At 44.3% G+C, this 21,779-nt stretch overlaps 1 protein-coding gene across 1 annotated transcript in view; it reads left to right on the top strand.

Moving 5' to 3' along the window:
• The window catches only part of RIGI (RNA sensor RIG-I), a 160,375-nt gene that overhangs the window by 71,741 nt on the left and 66,855 nt on the right, over window positions 1-21,779 (top strand). The window contains exons 8-14 of the mRNA XM_069766397.1: window positions 3,818-3,922; window positions 5,671-5,824; window positions 5,984-6,242; window positions 12,102-12,264; window positions 12,543-12,647; window positions 19,720-19,877; window positions 20,616-20,751. Coding sequence (XP_069622498.1) covers window positions 3,818-3,922; window positions 5,671-5,824; window positions 5,984-6,242; window positions 12,102-12,264; window positions 12,543-12,647; window positions 19,720-19,877; window positions 20,616-20,751 — 1,080 coding nt within the window. The remainder of the gene's footprint in view (window positions 1-3,817; window positions 3,923-5,670; window positions 5,825-5,983; window positions 6,243-12,101; window positions 12,265-12,542; window positions 12,648-19,719; window positions 19,878-20,615; window positions 20,752-21,779) is intronic.

Genomic DNA, 21,779 nt, shown 5'->3' with positions numbered 1-21,779 from the left:
ACACCCATGCTTCACAGTAGGTATGGTGTTCTTTGAATGCAACTCGGCAAACTTCAGACAGGCCCGGACATGTACTGGTTTAAGCAGGGGACACATCTGTCACTGCAGGATCTGAGTCCCTGTCGGCTTAGTGTGTAACTTATGGTAGCCTTTGTTACGGTGGTCCCATCTCTATGCAGGTCATTCACTAGGTCCCCCCCGTGGGGTTTTGGGATTTTTGCTCCCCGTTCTTGTGATCATTTTGACCCCAAGGGTGAGATCTTGTGTGGAGCCCCAGATCGAGAGAGATTATCAGTGGTCTTGTATGTCTTCCATTTTCTTATTGCTCCCACAGTTTATTTCATCACACCAAGCTGCTTGCCTATTGCAGATTCAGTCTTCCCAGCCTGGTGCAGAGCTACTATTTTGTTTCTGGTGTCCTTCGACAGCTCTTTGGTCTTCACCATAGTCGAGTTTGAAGTGTGACTGTTTGAGGCTGTGGACAGGTGTCTTTTGTACTGATAACAAGTTCAAACAGGTGCCATTACTACAGGTAATGAGTGGAGGACAGAGGAGACTTTTAAAGAAGAAGTTACAGGTCTGTGAGAGCCAGAAATCTTGCATGTTTTACACCATTATTTGCTAAATAAATGTCACCAAATCATACAAGGTGATTTTCTGGATTTGATTTCTCATTTTGACTCTCATAGTTGTGGTCTACCTATGATGTCATTTACAGGCCTCTCTCATCTTTTTAAGTGGGAGAACTTGCACAATTGGTGGCTGACTAAATACTTTCTTCCCCACTGTACATCTTTTCATCTATATGTATGCATATATAGCTGTGTGAAAAAGTGTTAGCTTCTTTCTGATTTCCTATTCTTTCACGTTTGTCACCCTTAAATGTTTCAGGTTACTAAACAAATGTAAATATTAGACAAAGATGACACAAGGAAAGACAAAATGCAGTTTTTAAATGAAGTTCTTTATTATTAATGGAAAAAGAAATCCAAAAATGTGTGAACAAGTGATTGCCCCCCCCCCCCTTCATAAAACATAAATTAACTGTGTTTTTTTGCATATTTTTGAAGCTGTATTCAAATTTCCTGGCCAAACACAGGCCTGATTACTGCCACGCCTGTTCTCAATCAAGAAATCACTTAAATAGGACCTGCCTGACAAAGTTAAGTAGACCAAAAAGATCCTCAAAAGCTAGACATAATGCTGAGATCCAAAGAATTTCTGGAACAAGTGAGAAACAAAGTAATTGAGATCTATCGGACGGGAAAAGGTTGTAAAGTTTTAGCCATTTCTAAAACTTTGGGATTCCAGAAAATCACAGTGAGAATCATTATCCACAAATGGCAAAAACATGGTACAGTGGTGAACCAAAATTGCCTCGATCGTACCAACGACTCATCCAAGAGCTCACAAAAGACCCCACAACATCCAAAGAACTGCAGGCCTCACTTGCCTCAGTTAAGGTCAGTGTTCATGACTCTACCATAAGAAAGAGACTGGGCAAAAATGGCCTGCATGGCAAAGTTCTAAGACAAAAGCCACTGCTGAGCAATAAGAACATAAAGGCTCGTCTTAGTTTTGCCAAAAAAACATCTTGATGATCCCCAAGACCTTTGGGAGAATACTTCGTGGACTGACGAGACAAAAGTTGAAGGTGTATGTCCACCTGGCGTAGAAGTAACACAGGATTTCAGAAAAGGAACATCATACCAACAGTAAAATTTGTTGGTGGTAATGAGATGGTCTGGGGCTGTTTTGCTGCTTCAGGACCTGCAAGATTGGCTGTTGTAAATCGAACCATGAATTCTTCTGTCTACAAAAAAATCTTGAAGGAGAATGTCCAGCCATCTGTTTGTGACCTCAAGCTGAAGCGCACTTGGGTTATGCAGCAGGACAATGGCCCAGAACAGATTAGCAAGTCCACCTCTGGCTTAAGAAAAGCAAAATTAAGACTTTGGATTAGCCTACTCAATGACCTTAAAGGGACTCTCACCTCAATTTTGCCCTATAAATTGAGGCCACCGCCATCAGAGGCCTATCTACAGCATTCTGTAATGCTGTAGATAAGCCCCTGATGTAACCTGAAAGATAAGAAAAAGAAATTAGATTATACTCACCATGGGGTGGTCCCGGTTTTGTTTGGGTCCGATGGGCGTCGCGGTCCGGGTCCGGCGCCTCCCATCTTCATACGATGACGTCCTCTTCTTTGCTTCCTGCTGCGGCTCCTGCGCAGGTGTACTTTATCTGCTCTGTTGAGGGCAGCGTAAAGTACTGCAGTGCGCAGGCGCCAGGCCTCTCTGACTTTTCCCGGCGCCTGCGCACTGCAGTACTTTGCTCTGCCCTCACAGGTCAGAGAATTACGCTTGCGCAGGAGCCGCGGCAGGAAGCAAAGAAGAGGACGTCATCGTATGAAGATAGGAGGCGCTGGACCCCAACGCCCATCGGACCCGAACCGGGACTGCCCCTGGGTGACTATAATCTAACTTCTTTTTGTTATCTTTCAGGTTACATCTAGGGCTTATCTGCAGCATTACAGAATGCTATAGATAAGACCCTGATGGCTGTGGCCTTAGTTTATAGGGCAAAATTGAGGTGACCGATTCCCTTTAATTCGATTTGAGATGCTGTGGCATGACCTTAAAAAGGCAGTTCATGCTCGGAAACCCTCCAGTGTGGCAGAATTACTTCAGTACTGCATTGTAAAAGACTCATTGCCAGCTAGTGCAAACACTTGATTGCAGTTGTTGCTGCTAAGGGTGGCCCAACCAGTTATTAGGTTTAGGGGCAATTGCTTTTAAACACAGGGCCCTGTAGGTTTGGATTTCTTTCTCCATTAGTAATAAAGACCTTCATTTATAAACTGGATTTTGTGTTTACTTGTGTTATCTTTGTCTAATATTTAAATATGTTTGATAATCTGAAACGTGCAAAAGAATAGAAAATCAGGTAGGAGGCAAATACTTTTTCACACAAGTGTATATTAAATTATCTGTAGTCGCAGATGATGTGTGACTTCGTCAATCTATGTCAATATTACTAAGACACTCTGAGACTTAGTTGACACAAATTAATAATTATTTCCAATATTAATGGTGAGATCATTGACTTAGATTTTTAGGTGAGCAAAAATATTGCGACTTAGTAAGGTGGGCGATTAATGAATCGCCCATTTAGCCTTAAACGAACTTTAGCCTAAGTAATGGGCCAGATTAAGGAACTTTAACCTAAAGGGCCAGATTCATTGTCTATCGATTTTCTTGACCGTTTGGTAACGTGCCAAATGTATCATATTGGATCATGCTGAGATGATAAATTTGATACATTATTTGACACACTTATTCAATCTTATACCACCTCATGTCATACCAAGGGCCAAAGTGTCTAAAACATTTAAAAGGGTAATCCGGGTCACTTCACTCGGACAAGCAGAAATCTGTAGCTAGGAAGTCGCTGCCCCTGCTCACCTCCCCATGTGGAAATGAACAAAACTTCGATTACCCCTTTAATAAATATGGTGCAGCACCTGTTTACCAGAATTCTAGCTCAATCTCAGCCAGTCTTGGGCCATTTCGTAACGTAAATTTGCCATTATATTTCCAAAAATGCTAAAGCCTCTGTAGCTAGATTTCTGCATAGACCCTTATTTCTAGTCTATTAGTGTAATGTATGGTTACCTGTATAAATGTTTTCCATGTAAACTTACTGCCATCCAGTGCTCAGCTGCAATATATGGCTGTAAATTCTGTATGCATTTCTCCTTCATCAGTGATGACTTTTTCTGAGATGGCTGATTTATTATTCACTTTTTATATACTAGGTTCCACACATAGATCAATTAAAGATATCAAGTTGAGAAAGTATCAGGAAGAACTGGCCCAGCCTGCCTACAACGGGAAGAATACCATCATATGTGCTCCAACAGGTCTGTTTATTTGAATGAGTAGAGTGCTAAGTTTTGGGGGGTTTATTGAAAATCTGTTTTATAAGAAAATCGCATAAAGTGGTGTCGGTTCTGCCAGCAGGATGAGCTGAGCAGATTGATATATAGGTTTGTGGGAAAATCCATATCGAAGCGATTTTTGTGTGTGGGACAAGTTGACATTTTCATTGATACCATCTTTTTTTCTTGTGTGGCTCTATGATGTAAACCCTAAATTTTGGTCATTTTTTCTCCCACTGTTCACCATATGGGTTAAAATAGGACGGTTTTATACCTAAGTACTTTCTGAACATGGTTTCCCCAATTTTATGTCTGTTTTTACATAAAACCTAACTTTTATTTATTCACTTAAATGTCTGCACATTTCATCCTAATGTAAAACTAACAACTAGTACTATATGTACACTTGTACAGGGAGGGTTATCTGGCATTGAGATACTCTCCTCCCCCTATTGGATTTCTAAGCATAAAAAGTAGGGATTTCAATTAACAAGTTAGAGAACAATCTTGACAACTACAGACCATATTCATCGCTGGAGGAACCACATCACATGCTGCCTACGCTGCAGCCGCACTTGCACTACAAAGAACAAGTCCATCTCAAATTTTAGTGTATATAGTAGTGTTATCCACCCATCATGGTGGATTAGTAATGCAAACTCATATTCTCTTGCTAAATGATTGGAAAGGGTCATTTGATGTTGTAACTCCAAGTTCCCTTCCAATCCTGTTGTCATGGAATAGAATTTGAGCTCAGCAACTACAAGCAGAGCTACTTTACTAGAATAAAATAGGAGCAGTCATTGAAAATTAATACATGGTGCTAAACTTGATTAGCGACTATCCCACAAGCAATCCCCTGTGGATAGGTGATAAATGTATGACTCTGAGAACAGGGATCCCGTGCATGAATGGAGCAGTAGTGGGCATGTGTGACTACCGCTTCTTTCACTATTTAGCTCTCTCGGAGTGGAAGTACACGTTTGACCAATGTTTTGGAGCCATCCTTATACAATCCCATTCACAGATAGACATACGACACCCAGTTGCCAGGATCCACCAACTATTTATTTCTCACCTATCCTGTGATTCAGTGTTAAATGTTGGTGGTCGGACAAACCCTTTTAAAAGGTATTCTCAAATTGTCTCTAGAGCAACTCGGAGCTCTACAGTCTCATTACTTCCTGGTTGCTTGGAGAGTGGGTGCTCCTCCTTGAATGACAGTTCTGAACCAAAAGTTTATTCCTGCTAGTGCACATTAATTGTCAGTTTTTGTTGAATCTACATTATCAATATATTTGTGTAGAAATATTGGTGCCTTTGAACAAGTAAAGAGCTCCGTAAAGTGAGAATATTGATTAGGAGAACCTCTGGAACCTGCTGATCATGAGGGCCGGGGACTGATGATTTTATAGGACTGATGGCAGCCTAAGAAGGAAGATTGTGAGCGACTATTGTTGCTATCAACGGGCTTAAGAAAGCTGACTGGAATGTTAGGGGTATACTCTTCTCCTGGAATGCAACTGCTATTCAGACTAGACTCAGCCATGGTGTGTAAACCATCAGTACACTATGTAAGCTAAGAGCTCTCAGAGCAGGAGACTGAAAGCAGAGAGAAAAAACAAGTCAATTGCAAACTTGCTTATTGATTTGGTTAGTTCGTTAGACTGCATGACAATAGCATGAGACTACCCATTTAAATTAAATGCCTGCAATGTGTCATTTAATAGGATCAGGGAAGACATTTGTGGCATTATCAATTTGTGATCATCATCTGAAATCTATGCCACAAGGACAAAAGGGGAAGATTGTGTTTATGGCTACCAAAGTTCCCGTGTATGAGCAACAGAAATCTGTGTTCTGCGAATACTTTGACAATACTGGGTATGTACTATTTTGCCAATAGAACACATTTAACATTTATTCTTGGACAAATGGATTCAGGAGAAGACCTAAAATCCCGTATAAATGTCAGCAGCCACAAGTAAGGCTTCAGTGGATGTGGAGTGGTTCTAATGGTCATTTCTATCTCTCTATCTACAGATATACAGTTGTCGGCGTATCTGGAGAAGACAGTGAAAATGCTCCAGTGGGAAGGATCATAGAAGATAGTGACATAATCATTCTGACTCCTCAGATTCTTGTCAACTGTCTCAATGATGAAAGTGTGCCATCTCTCTCCATTTTTACATTATTGATTTTTGATGAATGTCACAATACAATTGGGCACCACCCCTACAATGTGTTAATGTTTCACTACTTAGACCTGAAGCTCGGCTGCCCAGATCAAAAACGTCCTCAGGTAAAGTACATTTTCTACCGACCATATGTGTCATAGTGTTTATATGAATGCCCTGTCACTTCATGACATTTCAGCCGGATGAGAAACATAACTCATTTTGTCTTACGATCTAATTGTAGTTTTGTGGGTGGCTCCTTGGTCCAAACTTTTGTTTCAAGAAACATCGTTTTACAATGTACGGACCCTGTACTGTGGCGCCTGCCACTGGTCTTTATTTCCAAAGCTTCTGAGGGGTAATACCTGTGTTGGCTTTGCCAAGATAAGATAACCATTTTAATATGATGTATTAAAAACTATTTAAAGCAATGCTCACTTGCAGGACCCCAGGTGTTCCTCCTTAGGTCTACTCACTCTTCTTCCTGCGGTGTTCATTATTTATCTACTACATTAAAGGGGATCTGTCAGCAGGATCAATCCTCCAAAGCCATCTGTATGGGCATACTGGTCATAGGAAGCTGAAAAAAATGATACCTTGATATCCGCAATACAATGACTTATTCCAGAGAAATGAACATTTTCAGTATATGGAAATGGAACTGTTCCAGGCTATGTGCAGGACAGAGATCTGCATGAGAATCTGTCTCCAGAGACCATTTTGGGGTAGATTTCTTTTTTTCTTTTTTTTTGCAGTGTTGCCAGTGTTCTGATTTTTGTTTTTCTCTCATTGTAATTACTGATTGGGTTCAAATTACTAATGAAGTGATACCTGTATTTCTTTTTAATGTAAGGCTGAAGAGGTGATTCAAATTTTTATAAAGTTTTTTTTATTTTTGTTTTTAGTTTCCCTTAACCCCTTCCCGACCTTTGACGCATACGCTGCGTCATGAAAGTCGGTGCCATTCCGACCCATGATGCAGCGTATGCGTCATGGCGGAATCGCGTTCCTGCAGGCCGGGTGAAAGGGTTAACTGTAATTTCACCCGGCGTGCAGGGACAGGAGGAGTGGTAGTTTAGCCCAGGGGGTGTGGCTTCACCCCCCCCCGTGGCTACGATCGCTCTGATTGGCTGTTGAAAGTGAAACTGCCAATCAGAGCGATTTGTAATATTTCACCTAAAAAACTGGTGAAATATTACAATCCAGCCATGGCCGATGCTGCAATATCATCAGCCATGGCTGGAAACACTAATGTGCCCCCACCCCACCGATCACCCCCCCAGCCCTCCGATCTGTGGTCCGCTCCCCTCTGTCCTGTGCTCCGCTCCCCCGTCCTCCTGTCCGCTCCCCCCGTGCTCCAATCCCACCCCCCGTGCTCCAATCCCACCCCGCTGCACTCCGATCCACCCCCCGCACTGCGATCAACCCCCCCGCACTATGATCCACCCCCCCGTTCTCCGATCCACCCCCCCGTGTTACGATCCCACCCCCCGTGCTCCAATCCCACCCCCTGCACTCCGATCCACCCCCCCCGCACTGTGATCCACCCCCCCCCCGCACTGTGATCCACCCCCCCCGCACTCCGATCCACCCCCCCGTTCTCCGATCCACCCCCCCGTGTTACGATCCCCACCCCCATGCTCCGACGCCCCTCCCCCCGTGCCCTGATCTCCCCCCCCCCCCCCCCTTATACTTACCGAGCCTCCCGGGGTCCGTCCGTCTTCTTTCCTGGGCGCCACCATCTTCCAAAATGGCGGGCGCATGCGCAGTGCGCCCGCCGAATCTGCCGGCCGGCAGATTCGTTCCAGAGTGAATTTTGATCACTGTGAAAAAACCTCACAGTGATCAAAATTAAAAAAAAACAGTAAATGACCCCCCCCCCCCCCCCCTTTGTCACCCCCATAGGTAGGGACAATAATAAAATAAAGAATTTTTTTTTTTTTTTTCCCCCACTAAGGTTGGAGTTAGAACTAGGGTTAGGGGTAGGGGTAGGGTTAGGAATGTGCACACGTATTCTGGTCCTCTGCGGATTTTTCCGCAGCGGATTTCATAAATCCGCAGTGCTAAACCGCTGTGGATTTATCGCGGATTTACCGCGGTTTTTCTGCGCAGGGGGTCTCCAAACGCAACATGGCGCCACCATTGATTCCAGCCAATCTTGTATTCAAAAAGTCAAATGGTGCTCCCTCACTTCCGAGCCCCGACGTGCACCCAAACAGTGGTTTACCCCAACATATGGGGTACCAGCATACTCAGGACAAACTGCGCAACAATTACTGGGGTCCAATTTCTCCTGTTACCCTTGAGAAAAAAAAAAATTGCTTGCTAAAACATCATTTTTGAGGAAAGAAAAATGATTTTTTTATTTTCACGGCTCTGCGTTGTAAACGTCTGTGAAGCATTTGGGGGTTCAAAGTGCTCACCACATATCTAGATAAGTTCCTTGGGGGGTCTAGTTTACAAAATGGGGTCACTTGTGGGGGGTTTCTACTGTTTAGGCACACCAGGGGCTCTGCAAACGCAACGTGATGTCCGCAGACCATTCCATCAAAGTCTGCATTTCAAAAGTCACTACTTCCCTTCTGAGCCCCGATGTGTGCCCAAACAGTGGTTTACCCCCACACCTGGGGTATCAGCGTACTCAGGAGAAACTGGACAACAACTTTTGGGGTCCAATTTCTCCTGTAACCCTTGGAAAAATAAAAAATTCTGGGCTAAAAAATTATTTTTGAGGAAAGAAAACGTATTTATTATTTTCACTGCCCTGTGTTATAAACTTCTGTGAAGCACTTGGGGGTTCAAAGTGCTCACCTCACATCTAGATAAGTTCCTTTCGGGGTCTAGTTTCCAAAATGGGGTCACTTGTGGGGGGTTTCTACTGTTCAGCCACATCAGGGGCTCTGCAAACGCAACGTGACGCCCGCAGAGCATTCCATCAAAGTCTGCATTTCAAAACATCACTACTTCACTTCCGAGCCCCAGTATGTGCCCAAACAGTGGTTTACCCCCACATATGGGGTATCAGCGTACTCAGGAGAAACTGGACAACAACTTTTGGGGTCAAATTTCTCCTGTTACCCTTGGGAAAATAAAAAATTGCGGGCTAAAAAATCATTTTTGAGAAAAGAAAATTTTTTTTTTATTTTCATGGCCCTGCGTTATAAACTTCTGTGAAGCACTTGAGGGTTCAAAGTGCTCACCACACGTCTAGATTAGTTCCTTTGGGGGTCTAGTTTCCAAAATGGGGTCATTTGTGGGGGATCTCCAATGTTTAGGCACACAGGGGCTCTCCAAACGCGAAATGGTGTCCGCTAATGATTGGAACTAATTTTCCATTTAAAAAGCCAAATGGCGTGCCTTCCCTTCTGAGCCCTGCCGTGCGCCCAAACAGTGGTTTACCCCCACATATGGGGTATCTGCGTACTCAGAACAAACTGGACAACAAAATTTGTGGTCCAGTTTCTTCTATTTCCATTGGCAAAATAGGAAATTCCAGGCTAAAAATCATTTTTGAGGAAAGAAAAATTATTTTTTATTTTCATGGCTCTGCGTTATAAACTTCTGTGAAGCACCTGGGGGTTTAAAGTGCTCAGTATGTATCTAGATAAGTTCCTTGGGGGGTCTAGTTTCCAAAATGGGGTCACTTGTGGGGGAGCTCCAATGCATAGGCACACAGGGGCTTTCCAAACGCGACATGGTGTCCGCTAACAATTGGAGCTAATTTTCCATTCAAAAAGTCAAAAGGCGCGCCTTTCCTTCCGAGCCCTGCCGTGTGCCCAAACAGTAGTTTACCCCCACATATGAGGTATCGGCGTACTCGGGAGAAATTGCCCAACAAATTTTAGGATCTATTTAATCCTATTGCCCATGTGAAAATGAAAAATTTGAGGCGAAAAGAAATTTTTTGTGAAAAAAAAGTACTTTTTCATTTTTACGGATCAATTTGTGAAGCACCTGGGGGTTTAAAGTGCTCACTATGCATCTAGATAAGTTCCTTGGGGCGTCTAGTTTCCAAAATGGGGTCACTTGTGGGGGAGCTCCAATTTTTAGGCACACGGGGGCTCTCCAAATGTGACATGGTGTCCGCTAAAGAGTGCAGCCAATTTTTCATTCAAAAAGTCAAATGGCGCTCCTTCCCTTCCAAGCCCTGCCGTGCGCCCAAACAGTGGTTTACCCCCACATATGAGGTGTCAGCGTACTCAGGACAAATTGGACAACAACTTTCGTGGTTCAGTTTCTCCTTTTACCATTGGGAAAATAAAAAAATTGTTGCTGAAAGATCATTTTTGTGACTAAAAAGTGAAATGTTCATTTTTTCCTTCCATGTTGCTTCTGCTGCTGTGAAGCACCTGAAGGGTTAATAAACTTCTTGAATGTGGTTTTGAGTACCTTGAGGGGTGCAGTTTTTAGAATGGTGTCACTTTTGGGTATTTTCAGCCATATAGACCCCTCAAACTGACTTCAAATGTGAGGTGGTCCCTAAAAAAAATGGTTTTGTAAATTTCGTTGTAAAAATGAGAAATCGCTGGTCAAATTTTAACCCTTATAACTTCCTAGCAAAAAAAAATTTTGTTTCCAAAATTGTGCTGATGTAAATTAGACGTGTGGGAAATGTTATTTATTAACTATTTTGTGTCACATAACTCTCTGGTTTAACAGAATAAAAATTCAAAATGTGAAAATTGCAAAATTTTCTAAATTTTCGCCAAATTTCCGTTTTTATCACAAATAAACACAGAATTTATTGACCTAAATTTACCACTATCATGAAGCCCAATATGTCACGAGAAAACATTCTCAGAATCGCTAGGATCCGTTGAAGCGTTCCCGAGTTATTACCTCATAAAGGGACACTGGTCAGAATTGCAAAAAGTGGCAAGGTCTTTAAGGTCAAAATAGGCTGGGTCATGAAGGGGTTAAGAGACTTGAACCTGTGATCGTCTGCTCACTTAAAAACTACAGTAATGCAGTATGTAGTAAAAATCACGGTCTCCAATGAATGCCAGCCACAGACCATTCTTCACATGAGTACTGTCATGATTAGGGATGATCTAACAGCTTCAGATAAGTGCTTATCCGTATAGCTATAGTGCTTACCGAATAGCTGCCTCGTGAACCTGGATACCTGGTGCGCTCCCGAAAACCAGCTGTTCGGCTCCGCAGCTGCATGTGCTGTGACTGTCACACACCGAACAGCTGATTATCGGGAGGGCTCCAGGTATCCAGGCTCACGAGGCAGCTATTCGGTAAGCACAATAGCTATACGGATAAGCACTTATCCGAAGCTGTTAGATCATCCCTAGTCATGACATTGTTTCCCCATAATAGCATCGTGGTGATGGGCATATGGAACAGCATGCTCCCAGCTTTCCCTTACAATTCCCCACCAATGGTCTGCATACTTTAAATCCCGCTGTCAGCGATTGGTGAATGTCAGGCGGAGCACTCTGCTGAGAATAAGAACTTTTGGCACATATTAATATATAATTTAGGTTCTCGTCTTTTCTCAAAGATGGCTTAGCTCTTTTGTCTACAAAATGGCTTCTGATGGCGGAAAATGTGACCAGACCTGTCAATCAGCCTCCTCCAATTGTAAAACACTACTCATGGGAATTAATTTTAAATTGGAGGAGACTATTGGGCACGCTGCTGGTGGAAAAGCAAGGGAGGCTGCCTAAAGAATTACATAAGGAGAACCTGTAATAATTAAAAAATAATGTCCCCAATACGTTAATAAAAATAAAGTGATACCCCCATTTTTTAAGTTTAGGATTTGAAAAAAATATTCATTTTTTTTTTTTTAATTTTTTATAGAGAAACCTTCCCATTCTTGTCCACAAGGCATGTTTGATATTGCAGCTAAGACTCATTCATTTGAATTAGAATGGGCAGTAATGACAAAAAATACATCATGGGGGGCCATAGAGGAGCTGTAATTAAAATACTAACAGCATCTTTTAATCATTGTCCTTCTTTCCATGTAGATAATTGGATTAACAGCCTCAGTTGGCACTGGAAAGTCCCGCAATCGATTGGAAACTATGAACTATATTACTAGACTTTGTGCTTGTTTGGACATTGAAGAAATATCCACTGTGAAAGAAAATACAGAAGAGCTGGAGAGAGTTGTGTATAAGCCACAGAAAGGTAAGATGGGCCCTGAGTTCATAGTCAATGGTCAGTCTCCTGTTCATCTACTTTATAATCGTCTGCCCGCAACCAATTAGCGAAAGGCGCAGTCCGGCCACGAATTGGCGCGGGATTTGAACCACGCTTCGCTGATTGGTCGCTCCCGGTGCGTTAGAATCGGGCCACCATCTAGTTTACCATAAGAACGGTCAGTTACGACAGAACCATATTATTAATGGAGGTTTACAGATTTTACAAAAACTAAGCGAATTCTACGGATTTGTTCTTCATTGCAGATGTCCGGGAAACTACACAACGTGACAATGATCCATTTGCTGAAGTTATAAAGAAAATCATGGCAGAAATAGAACAGATGGCCAAATCAATTTTTCCTCATATTGGTAATGATATGTGATGAATCTTAAAAAAAAAAAAAGAGTACAGATTTGGACTTAATTAGCTGTTACAAAACTGCTTCCTATGGTACAATCTCATTTGCATATTAGTGACTATAGTAATTCCCTTTTTTCACATATAGCATTTTTTTCCACTTTCCTGTTTTATTTTGTTTTTTGTTAGTTTTTTATACATGTATTTTTTTAAGTGCATGCTGTTGTGTATTTTTGTGGAAATGCAGCATGTCCAATGAGGACTGTTTTTAGTCCAGAGAACTCAAAAGGTTTCTATTTAAAAATATTTGTTGCATATTTATATAGCTCGAGTGCAAATATTCAGCATTTCTGCAATATTTCAAAAACTGCAAAAATAATTTGCTTTCAGAAAAATATTACACAAGAGTTGAACAAAAAATTGAACACATAAAGCAAATATAATTTTTTTTGTGTAACCAATATTTCTTTCTCGTTTCATTGGGGGACACAGGTAACCATGGGTGTATGCTGCTGTCGCTAGGAGGCTGACACTATGCAAATAAAGAAAAATAACTCCTCCCTGGCAGTATACACCCTCCGACAGGCACCAGGCAACTCAGTTTTTGCTTAGTGTCTGTAGGAGGCGGACCTGGATATAACACCAGATCCGCATTTCTTTTTCTTTCAGGGATTGTGTGTGTTTATTAATCTTTTTCCCTTTCTTTTTCAGATACACTTCTGGGGGCTATAGGGTGCAGTTCTTCTCACTCTTGATTCCCCGCATTAAGCGAACGAGAGAGCAGTGTGGTATCACCCACATCGCACCCTCTCGGATCCGCTGGGCAGGACTTTGTTTCATGTCACCCTATGGTGTTCATGTTTACTTTCGGTTTCGGTGGCCAGTCCTTGCCTTTTTTTCCCCCCCTCATCCCTCTCCTCAGAGTGGGCTGAGAGAAAGACAGTGGTCACCTGCAGTGACCTCCCCCTTTTAAGGGGTTGACGCCGTCTTCTGCGTCGGTTGATATAGCACGGGAAGGAGGACCACATCTCCCAGGACCCTTTCTGCCATCAAGGGATCCTGATGCGTTCCTCATCTTCAGGTAGGAAGATCGTCAAGCAACAGCAGCCAAAACCCCCCCAGAACTTTATTATCCAGCAGCACTCGCCGCTACACGGGCTAGGGGATTCGGGGGCCTTCGGGCGCTCTTTTATTTAAATCTCGCGCCTCTTTCCTCGCTTTTTCCACATATTCCTTTCCGGCAAGTCTCTGCCCCGGAAGGCCACGCCCCTTCTTCTTCCTCGTTCCCAGCGCTGGACACACCTCGCTTGCAGCCCAGTGCTGGTATTGGCCGCGCTCCGGCGGGCCGCACCCCCCTTTTCCCTGCCGGTCTATCGGGCGCTTGGTTTCTTTTCAGCAGGCCACCACCACTGTTTGGCGCGTTCTCTGCACGTGCAGACGCTTGCAGCCTGCGCTTTCCCGGCCAGCTGCCTCCTGTGCATCGCGTACTCTGGAATACCTCTCCTCCTGCAGTCCTTCCATCATGTCCGTCTCTCAGGAGGCCCCTAATGCTCGGGTTGAGTGCACTCCCCCGGAGTGGGCTGTTGCAATTTTTGTCAGTCTTCAACCTGACTAAAGTGTCTCAGACCCCGGTTCAGGTACTAGAACGTATTCCACTGTTGACTACTGCCACCAGTGCCACGAACGCTTTTCAGAGCGATTCGCTCGCACCTGTCGAAGACCGTCACAGGGGCAGACTTGAGAAAAGAACCTGAAAGCGTTTTCTGTCTAGTTCTTCATCCACTTCTCCGGAGCCAGCTGTGTCAGCCGGAATACCGCTCTCTACCTGTTCCCCCTCATCGCAGGCGGACGTCTGGTGAGATGTATCCTCTCAGGCGTATTCTGACTCCGATGCAGATCAGACTTCTGCAGCGCAGGACATGGTTGACAGCCTTATCTCAGCCATTATTCAAACGCTTGAGCTCAAGGAGGACGAGGCAGCTTCTCAGGACATCTCCGTTTCTTTCAAACGGATGAAGCTTCCTTCTAGAGTTTTTCCCAATCATAAGGAATTTGATAACACTACGTCTAGACACTGGGAACACCCTGGTAAATGTTTTCCAGGGAGGAAACGTTTAGACATTTTATACCCATTTGCTGCAGACCTTGTTAGCAAATGGTCCGAATCTCCTAAGGTAGATCCACCTGTGTCTAGATTATTCTCCCAGACAGTGCTGTCCATTCCTGACGCGGCGTCTCTAAAGGACCCCACGGACAGACAAATTGAGGCCCTAACCAAATCAGCTTTTGAAGCTTCTGGTATCTCTCTCTGCCCCAATTTCACCTCTACCTGGGTGGCAAAAGCAGTGTCGGCCTGGGCCAAAACCCTACGCAGAGGCATTGTAGCTTCGGCTCCCGCACAGGAGCCTAGCGGATTTAGCAGAAGGCTGAAAAGTACCTTCTGAATGCTTCTTTGGATGCGGCTGCTTGCTCTGCAAGGGCAAACAGCAATATTGTCGCCATTCGCCGTTTCCTCTGGCTGAAGGCGTGGAACGCAGATCCCACTTCCATAAAAATCCTTCACAGGTTTGCCTTTCCAGGGATCCAGGCTCTTTCCAAATGATCTCGTACGTCACGGGCGGTAAAAGCACTTCTCTTCCGCAATCTAAACCTAGGCGTCCCTTCAATAGAAAGGGACCCCATTCTTTTTGCCCCTTCGCCTCCTCAGGTGGTGCCTCTCAACATGACCGGTCTTCCACTCAAAGGGACCGAAGGAAGCCTTCTTTCAGGCCTACTCACTGGAGAGCTAAAGGCCGCTCCTCCAAATCTTCCAGTTCTCGCGACCACAGATTTTCTTCCAAAGGACGGGTCACCCCCACCTGGAAATCTTTCCAGGGTGGGAGGCAGGCTTCTTCTGTTCACAGAGCCTTGGTTATCGGTGGTCGATGACGCCTGGGTCAGGGAGATTGACACATCAGGTTACAAAATAGAATTTTTGTCACCCCCAGGAAGACCCAGCGTCTATAATTCCTGAGCATGGAATTCGACACCATTCAGGCTCAGGTCTTCCTCCCAAGGAAGAAATTCCTCTCTCTTCGGAGGGGCATCAAAGTCCTAAAGCGTGCTACCCCTCTACCTCTACGGCTCGGCATCAGGGTTCTGGGCAAGATGGTCGCTTCCATGGAAGCGGTCCCTTATGCTCAGTTCCACTTTCGCCCTCTCCAGCTGGTTCTTCTGTCAGTCTGGGACAGGAATCCACTCTCCTTAGACCGCCCAGTTCGCCTCCCTCGCGATGTGAGACAGTCTCTCACTTGGTGGACGCTATCTACTTCCATTCTGCGCAGGAGATCGTTTCTCCCCCTCCGCTGGCAGGTCATCACCACCGATGCCAGTCTCCAGGGGTGGGGTGCGGTCTTTCTCCACCTCACAGCCCACGGATGCTGGACTACTCAAGAGGCACGCCTCCCGATCGATCTCTTGGAAATCAGGGCTATTTTCCTAGCCTTCCTCCGCTGGCAGCCCCTCCTCTCGGGAAAACCAGTCCACATTCAGTCGGACAACGCCACAACTGTGGCTTACATAAACTATCAGGGAGGGACTCGCAGCAAGCAAGTCATGATGGAGGTGGCAAAAATTCTGTGGTGGGTGGAGAACCACGTTCCCTTAATATCAGCTGTCCACATCCCACCGGGTGGACAATTTGGAAGCCGACTTTCTCAGCCATCAGGGGCTCATGTCATGCGAGTGGGCTCTTCTCCCCGCTGTCTTCGACCAGATTTGCCAAACGTGGAGCGTGCCAGACATCGACCTAATGGCCTCCCGAGTAAACTGCAACGTTCCCCAGTATGTATCCAGATCCCGGGATCTGAGGGCCGTCGGCTGCGATGCTCTCGTGATCTCGTGGGCCCAGTTTCAGATGCCTTACCTGTTCCCGCCTCTTCCCTTGCTTCCAGGGGTCGTAAAGAAGATAAAGTCAGAGGGGGTTTCCGTTCTTAGTAGCTCCAGATTGGCTTCGCAGGGCCTGGTACACGGAGCTAGTGAACATGTTATCGGACGTACCTTGGAGGCTCCCAGACCGTCCGGACCTTCTTTCGCAGGGTCCCTTCTTCCACCAGAGTTCTCGGTCTCTAAATTTAAAGGTATGGCCGTTAAGGCCGTGATCCTGAAGGACGCAGGTTTTTCTCAACATGTCATACAAACCATGATAAGAGCTAGGAAACCGGCATCTTCCCGTATCTACCATAGTTGTTCGAAGGCCTATTTCCGATAGTGTGACGTTAACGGTCTATCCTTCTCGGATTTCTTCAGTCAGGTCTAGATTCTAACCTCTCCCTGAGCACGTTAAAGGGTCAGGTTTCTGCCTTGTCAATTCTCTTTCAAAGAGACATTGCTTCTCTCCCCCAGGTGAGTACCTTCCTTCAGAGGGTTGCTCATGTTGCACCGCCTTACCATCCTCCGGTCGCTCCTTGGGACTTCAACCTTGTGCTCGGCGCCCTCCATTGTACGCCTTTTGAACCAATTCGGGACATCTCTTTTTCACTTTCCTGGAAAGTAGCTTTTTTGGTCGCCGTCACCTCGATCAGGAGAGTTTTCGAGTTGGCAGCGTTGTCCTGTCGTTCTCCCTTTCTGATCCTTCATCAGTACAAAGTTGTCCTTCGGCCTGTCTCTTCTTTTCTGCCAAAGGTGGTTCGGCTTTTCACAACAATAAAGACATCGTCCTTCCTTCTTTGTGCCCTTCCCCAGTTCATCCTTTGGAAAAATCTCTCCACAATTTGGATGTGGTCAGGACTATTCAAGTCTAGCTTGCTAGAACTGCTCCTTTTCGTCAGTCCGACCCTCTGTTGGTCGTCTCAGAAGGTCGTCAGAAGGGGCTCCCCGCCTCTAAGTCCCCAATTGCTCGGTGGATTCGTTCGGCGGTCCTGTAGGCATACTGTGTTCAAGACAAACAGCCTCCCCCGGAGGTGAGGGCTCACTCAACCCGGGCTGGGGGAGCTTCTTGGGCAGTTCATCACCAAGCTATGGCCTCGCAAGTTTGCAAGGCCGCAACTTGGTCGTCCATCCACACCTTTGTGAAATTTTACAAGGTGCACACTCAGGCTTCTGCGGATGCAGGCCTGGGTAGGAAGATACTGCAGACGGCATTTTCGCATCGGCCAACCTAGTTCTCTATTCTTATTATCCCGCACTGGGGACTGCTTTTCGACGTCCCATGGTTACCTGTGTCCCCCAATGAAGCGAGAAAGAGGGATTTTTGGTTCTTACTGTAAAATCTCTTTCGTGGAGCCTTCATTGGGGGACACAGCACCCACCCTTTATGTTGTACCGTATTGGCCAACGTGCCGTTGTTGTGGGTTGGTACATAGGTTGAGTTGTTTATACTTGTTCCTACTACTGCTTTTGCACCAACTGAGTTGCCTGGTGCCTGTCGGAGGGTGTATAATGCTGGGGAGGAGTTATTTTTCTTTATTTGCATAGTGTCAGCCTCCTAGCGACAGCAGTATATACCCATGGTTACCTGTGTCCCCCAATGAAGGCTCCAAGAAAGAGATTTTACAGTAAGGCTGTGTGCACACGTTGCGGTTTTTTTGCGGTTTTTCCCGATAAAACCGCAAAAAAAAAACCCGCATACAATAAGCATCCCATCATTTAGAATGAATTCCGCATGTTTTGTGCACATGATGCGTTTTTTTCCGCGAAAAAAACGCATCGCGGCAAAAAACGCAGCATGTTCATTAATTTTCCATTTTTTTTGCGGACTTCCCACTCCAAAATGCATTGGGAAGTGTCCGGAAAAAAACGCGGCAAAACCGCGGCAAAAACGCATGCGGTTTTTTTTGCAGATTTCTTGCAGAAAATGTCCGGAATTCTCAGGAATTTTCTGCAAGAAATCCTGAACGTGTGCACTTAGCCTAAGAACCAAAAATCCCTCTTTTAGTTAAGGGGTTCGAGCCATAAAATTCTTCAAAAACAACAAAAAATATAATTGGCCGGCATTGTATGAATTGACCGCATTGCGATTTTTCTGACGTCCTGGAGATGGTGGGGATCCATGACTTTAAATTCAGGAGTAGCATATTTAGAATTCTTTTGTTGTTTTTTTTTTATTTAGCTTTAGAGAAAACATCTTTGTTTTGGAAATTTTTATGGAGTTTTTAGATATTCTAATGTTTGGTTTTTTTTTACATTTTTTTTATGTGTGTATGGATTTTATTTGTAGCTCTTTTTTTACCTCCATATGCTATTTGGAAAACCTTATTAAAAAAAACTGTGCACATTATTAGGGCCCAAAAAATGCTAATGCAGAATAAAAGTGCCCCAAAAAAGCATATACTATGCAGGGAAATGGAATTGTAGAGAAAAAGGCGTGCACTCTGAGAATAATGGCAGGTGCAGGCTGAACCTTGATGGAGCCAGTAGAGTCATATACTTGAAAAAACAGCCGCACACAAGATATGAATTTTTGAATGCATAACATAGGTGAAATTTATTGAAAGCACCACAGTGAATATAACGTGTCGAGGTAACGTTTCGACCCCGTGTTGGGTCTTTATCAAACCTCACTTGAAGGGACAGAGAGACACCACCACAGTCCGCTTCATGCTCCGGACCCACAGCCACCATCGGTATCGTGGTCTCCTTCCGTGCATTTCCGGATCCCTGTATTCCACATTATTAGTCCTTTCCAGGAACCTCTCCTCCTCCTCTTGTCTCTGTCCCTTCAAGTGAGCTTTGATAAAGACCCAACACGGGGTCGAAACGTTACCTCGACACGTTATATTCACTGTGGTGCTTTCAATAAATTTCACCTATGTTATACATTCAAAAATTCATATCTTGAATGCGGCTGTTTTTTCAAGTATATGCAGGGAAATGGAAACATCAGTTAATCAGTGGGTAGAAGTTGGCGGAGGCGCATGTAGTCCCATGGACACCGCAAACTACTTACTGCCAGTGTTTGCTGTGCACTGCAAGGATTTGGATGTGACACATGCTCTTTAGGTAGATTAATCGGCAAATGCCACACGTGCAGCTGTCACTGCAGTACTTTATTATCCTACTAGGACCGTTAAAAGCAATTTAATGCTTTTTTGTTTTTTTGCTAAGAAACGATGTCAAACATCCAGAATCGGCCTTGTGGGACGAAGCAATATGAGCAGTGGATTGTTGCCACCCAGAAGGCATGCCACACAGTGCAGCTGGAAGACAAGACAATGGAGAGTCACATCTGCAGTGCGCTGTTCACATACACTGAACATTTACGGGTACAGTATCCCCTTGGTGTATATCTTTCTACAACATTACTACTACTACTACAACTATTGTTATTGTAATGCTGCCGAACCACAAACACCGTGCAATTCCTGTTACATAGTGTAAAGTCTTATGGAGCTCATTTATTTGGTCAGCTCGGTACGCAAAAAATAAGCCCTCACCCAACCCAAGATCACAAAAAATGGAGACGCTACAGGTATTGGAAAATGGCACACATTTTTTCTTTTTTTTTTAAACAAAATTTGGAATTTTTTTTAACCACTTACGTAAGAAAAGAACCTAGACATGTTTGGTGTCTGTGAACCCGTAATGACGTCGAAAATCATAGTGGCAGGTCAGTTTTGGCATTTAGTGAACATAGTAAAAAAGCCAAACTAAAAACATCTGTGTTATTACACTTTTTTGCATTTTCAGAACACTTGGAAATTTTTTTCTGTTTTCCAGTACATGATATGCTAGAACTAATGGTGTCATTGAAATGTACAGCTCACCCCGCAAATAACAAGCCCTCACATGGCCATATTGACGGAAAAATAAAAAAGTTATGGCTCTGGGAAGAAGGGGAGCAAAAAATGAAAATGCAAAACCAAAAATACCTGTGGTCGTTAAGGGGTTAAGGTGTTTGCAGCAGAGATTTAGGAGGCTCCTATTTGCCCATATCACTCCATCATTTTTATTTATAGTTTTGTTTTTTTGTATCATAAATGCATTGTTTTTCTACTTAACAGAAATTGAACGACTCCCTTATAATTAACGATGATGCTCGTACAAAAGATGCCTTGGAGTACTTACAAAAGTTTTTCACAGATATAAAAAATGGGACTTTTACTGAGATTGAACAGGAACTGGCAAAAAAATTTGAAGGTAACATGGCGAAATTTTCACGGCTCTGCGTTATAAACCTCTGTGAAGCACTTGGGGGTTCAAAGTGCTCACCACATATCTAGATAAGTTCCTTGGGGGATCTAGTTTCCAAAATGGGGTCACTTGTGGGGGGTTTCTACTGTTTAGGCACATCAGGGGCTCTGCAAATGCAACATGACGCCCGCAGACCGTTCCATCAAAGTCTGCATTCCAAAACATCACTACTTCCCTTCTGAGCCCCGACGTGTGCCCAAACAGTGGTTTACCCCCACATATGGGGTACCAGCATACTGCTACTGTGAAGCACCTGAAGGGTTAATAAACTTCTGGAATGTGGTTTTGTGCACCTTGAGGAGTGCAGTTTTTAGAATGGTGTCACTTTTGGGTATTTTCAGCCATATAGACCCCTCAAACTGACTTCAAATGTGAGATGGTCCCTAAAAAAATGGTTTTGTAAATTTCGTTGTAAAAATGAGAAATCGCTGGTCAACTTTTAACCCTTATACCTTCCTAGCAAAAAAAACGCAAAAATAATCGACCTAAATTTACCACTAACGTGAAGCCCAATATGTCACGAAAAAACAATCTCAGAACCGCTAGGATTCGTTGAAGCGTTCCTGAGTTATTACCTCATAAAGGGACCCTGGTCAGAATTGCAAAAAACGGCCAGGTCATTAAGGTAAAAAAAGGCTGGGTCATGAAGGGGTTAACCCTGTGTGACCGCTGAATGGAGGGGAGTATGGAGAGGGCACTGACTGCGGGGAGGAAGGAGCGGCCATGTTGCCGCCGGACTGCACCCGTCGCTGATTGGTCGTGATCAGCGACTTGGATTTCCATAACAGACAGAGGCCGCGACCAATGAATATCCATGACAGACAGACAGATGGAAGTGACCCTTAGACTATTATATAGTAGATGTACAATGGCATGTAAACGTTTGGGCACCCCTGGTCAAAATTACTGTTATTGTAAACAGTTAAAGGGGTTGTCCAGTCAAAACAGATAAGTCTGCAGTCACACTGTGTGGC

This window comes from Ranitomeya imitator, chromosome 1 (genome assembly GCF_032444005.1).
Source record: "Ranitomeya imitator isolate aRanImi1 chromosome 1, aRanImi1.pri, whole genome shotgun sequence".
Taxonomy (NCBI): domain Eukaryota; kingdom Metazoa; phylum Chordata; class Amphibia; order Anura; family Dendrobatidae; genus Ranitomeya; species Ranitomeya imitator.
Note: the sequence above shows the minus strand (reverse complement) of the source record. Positions and strands in the feature narration are given on the sequence as shown.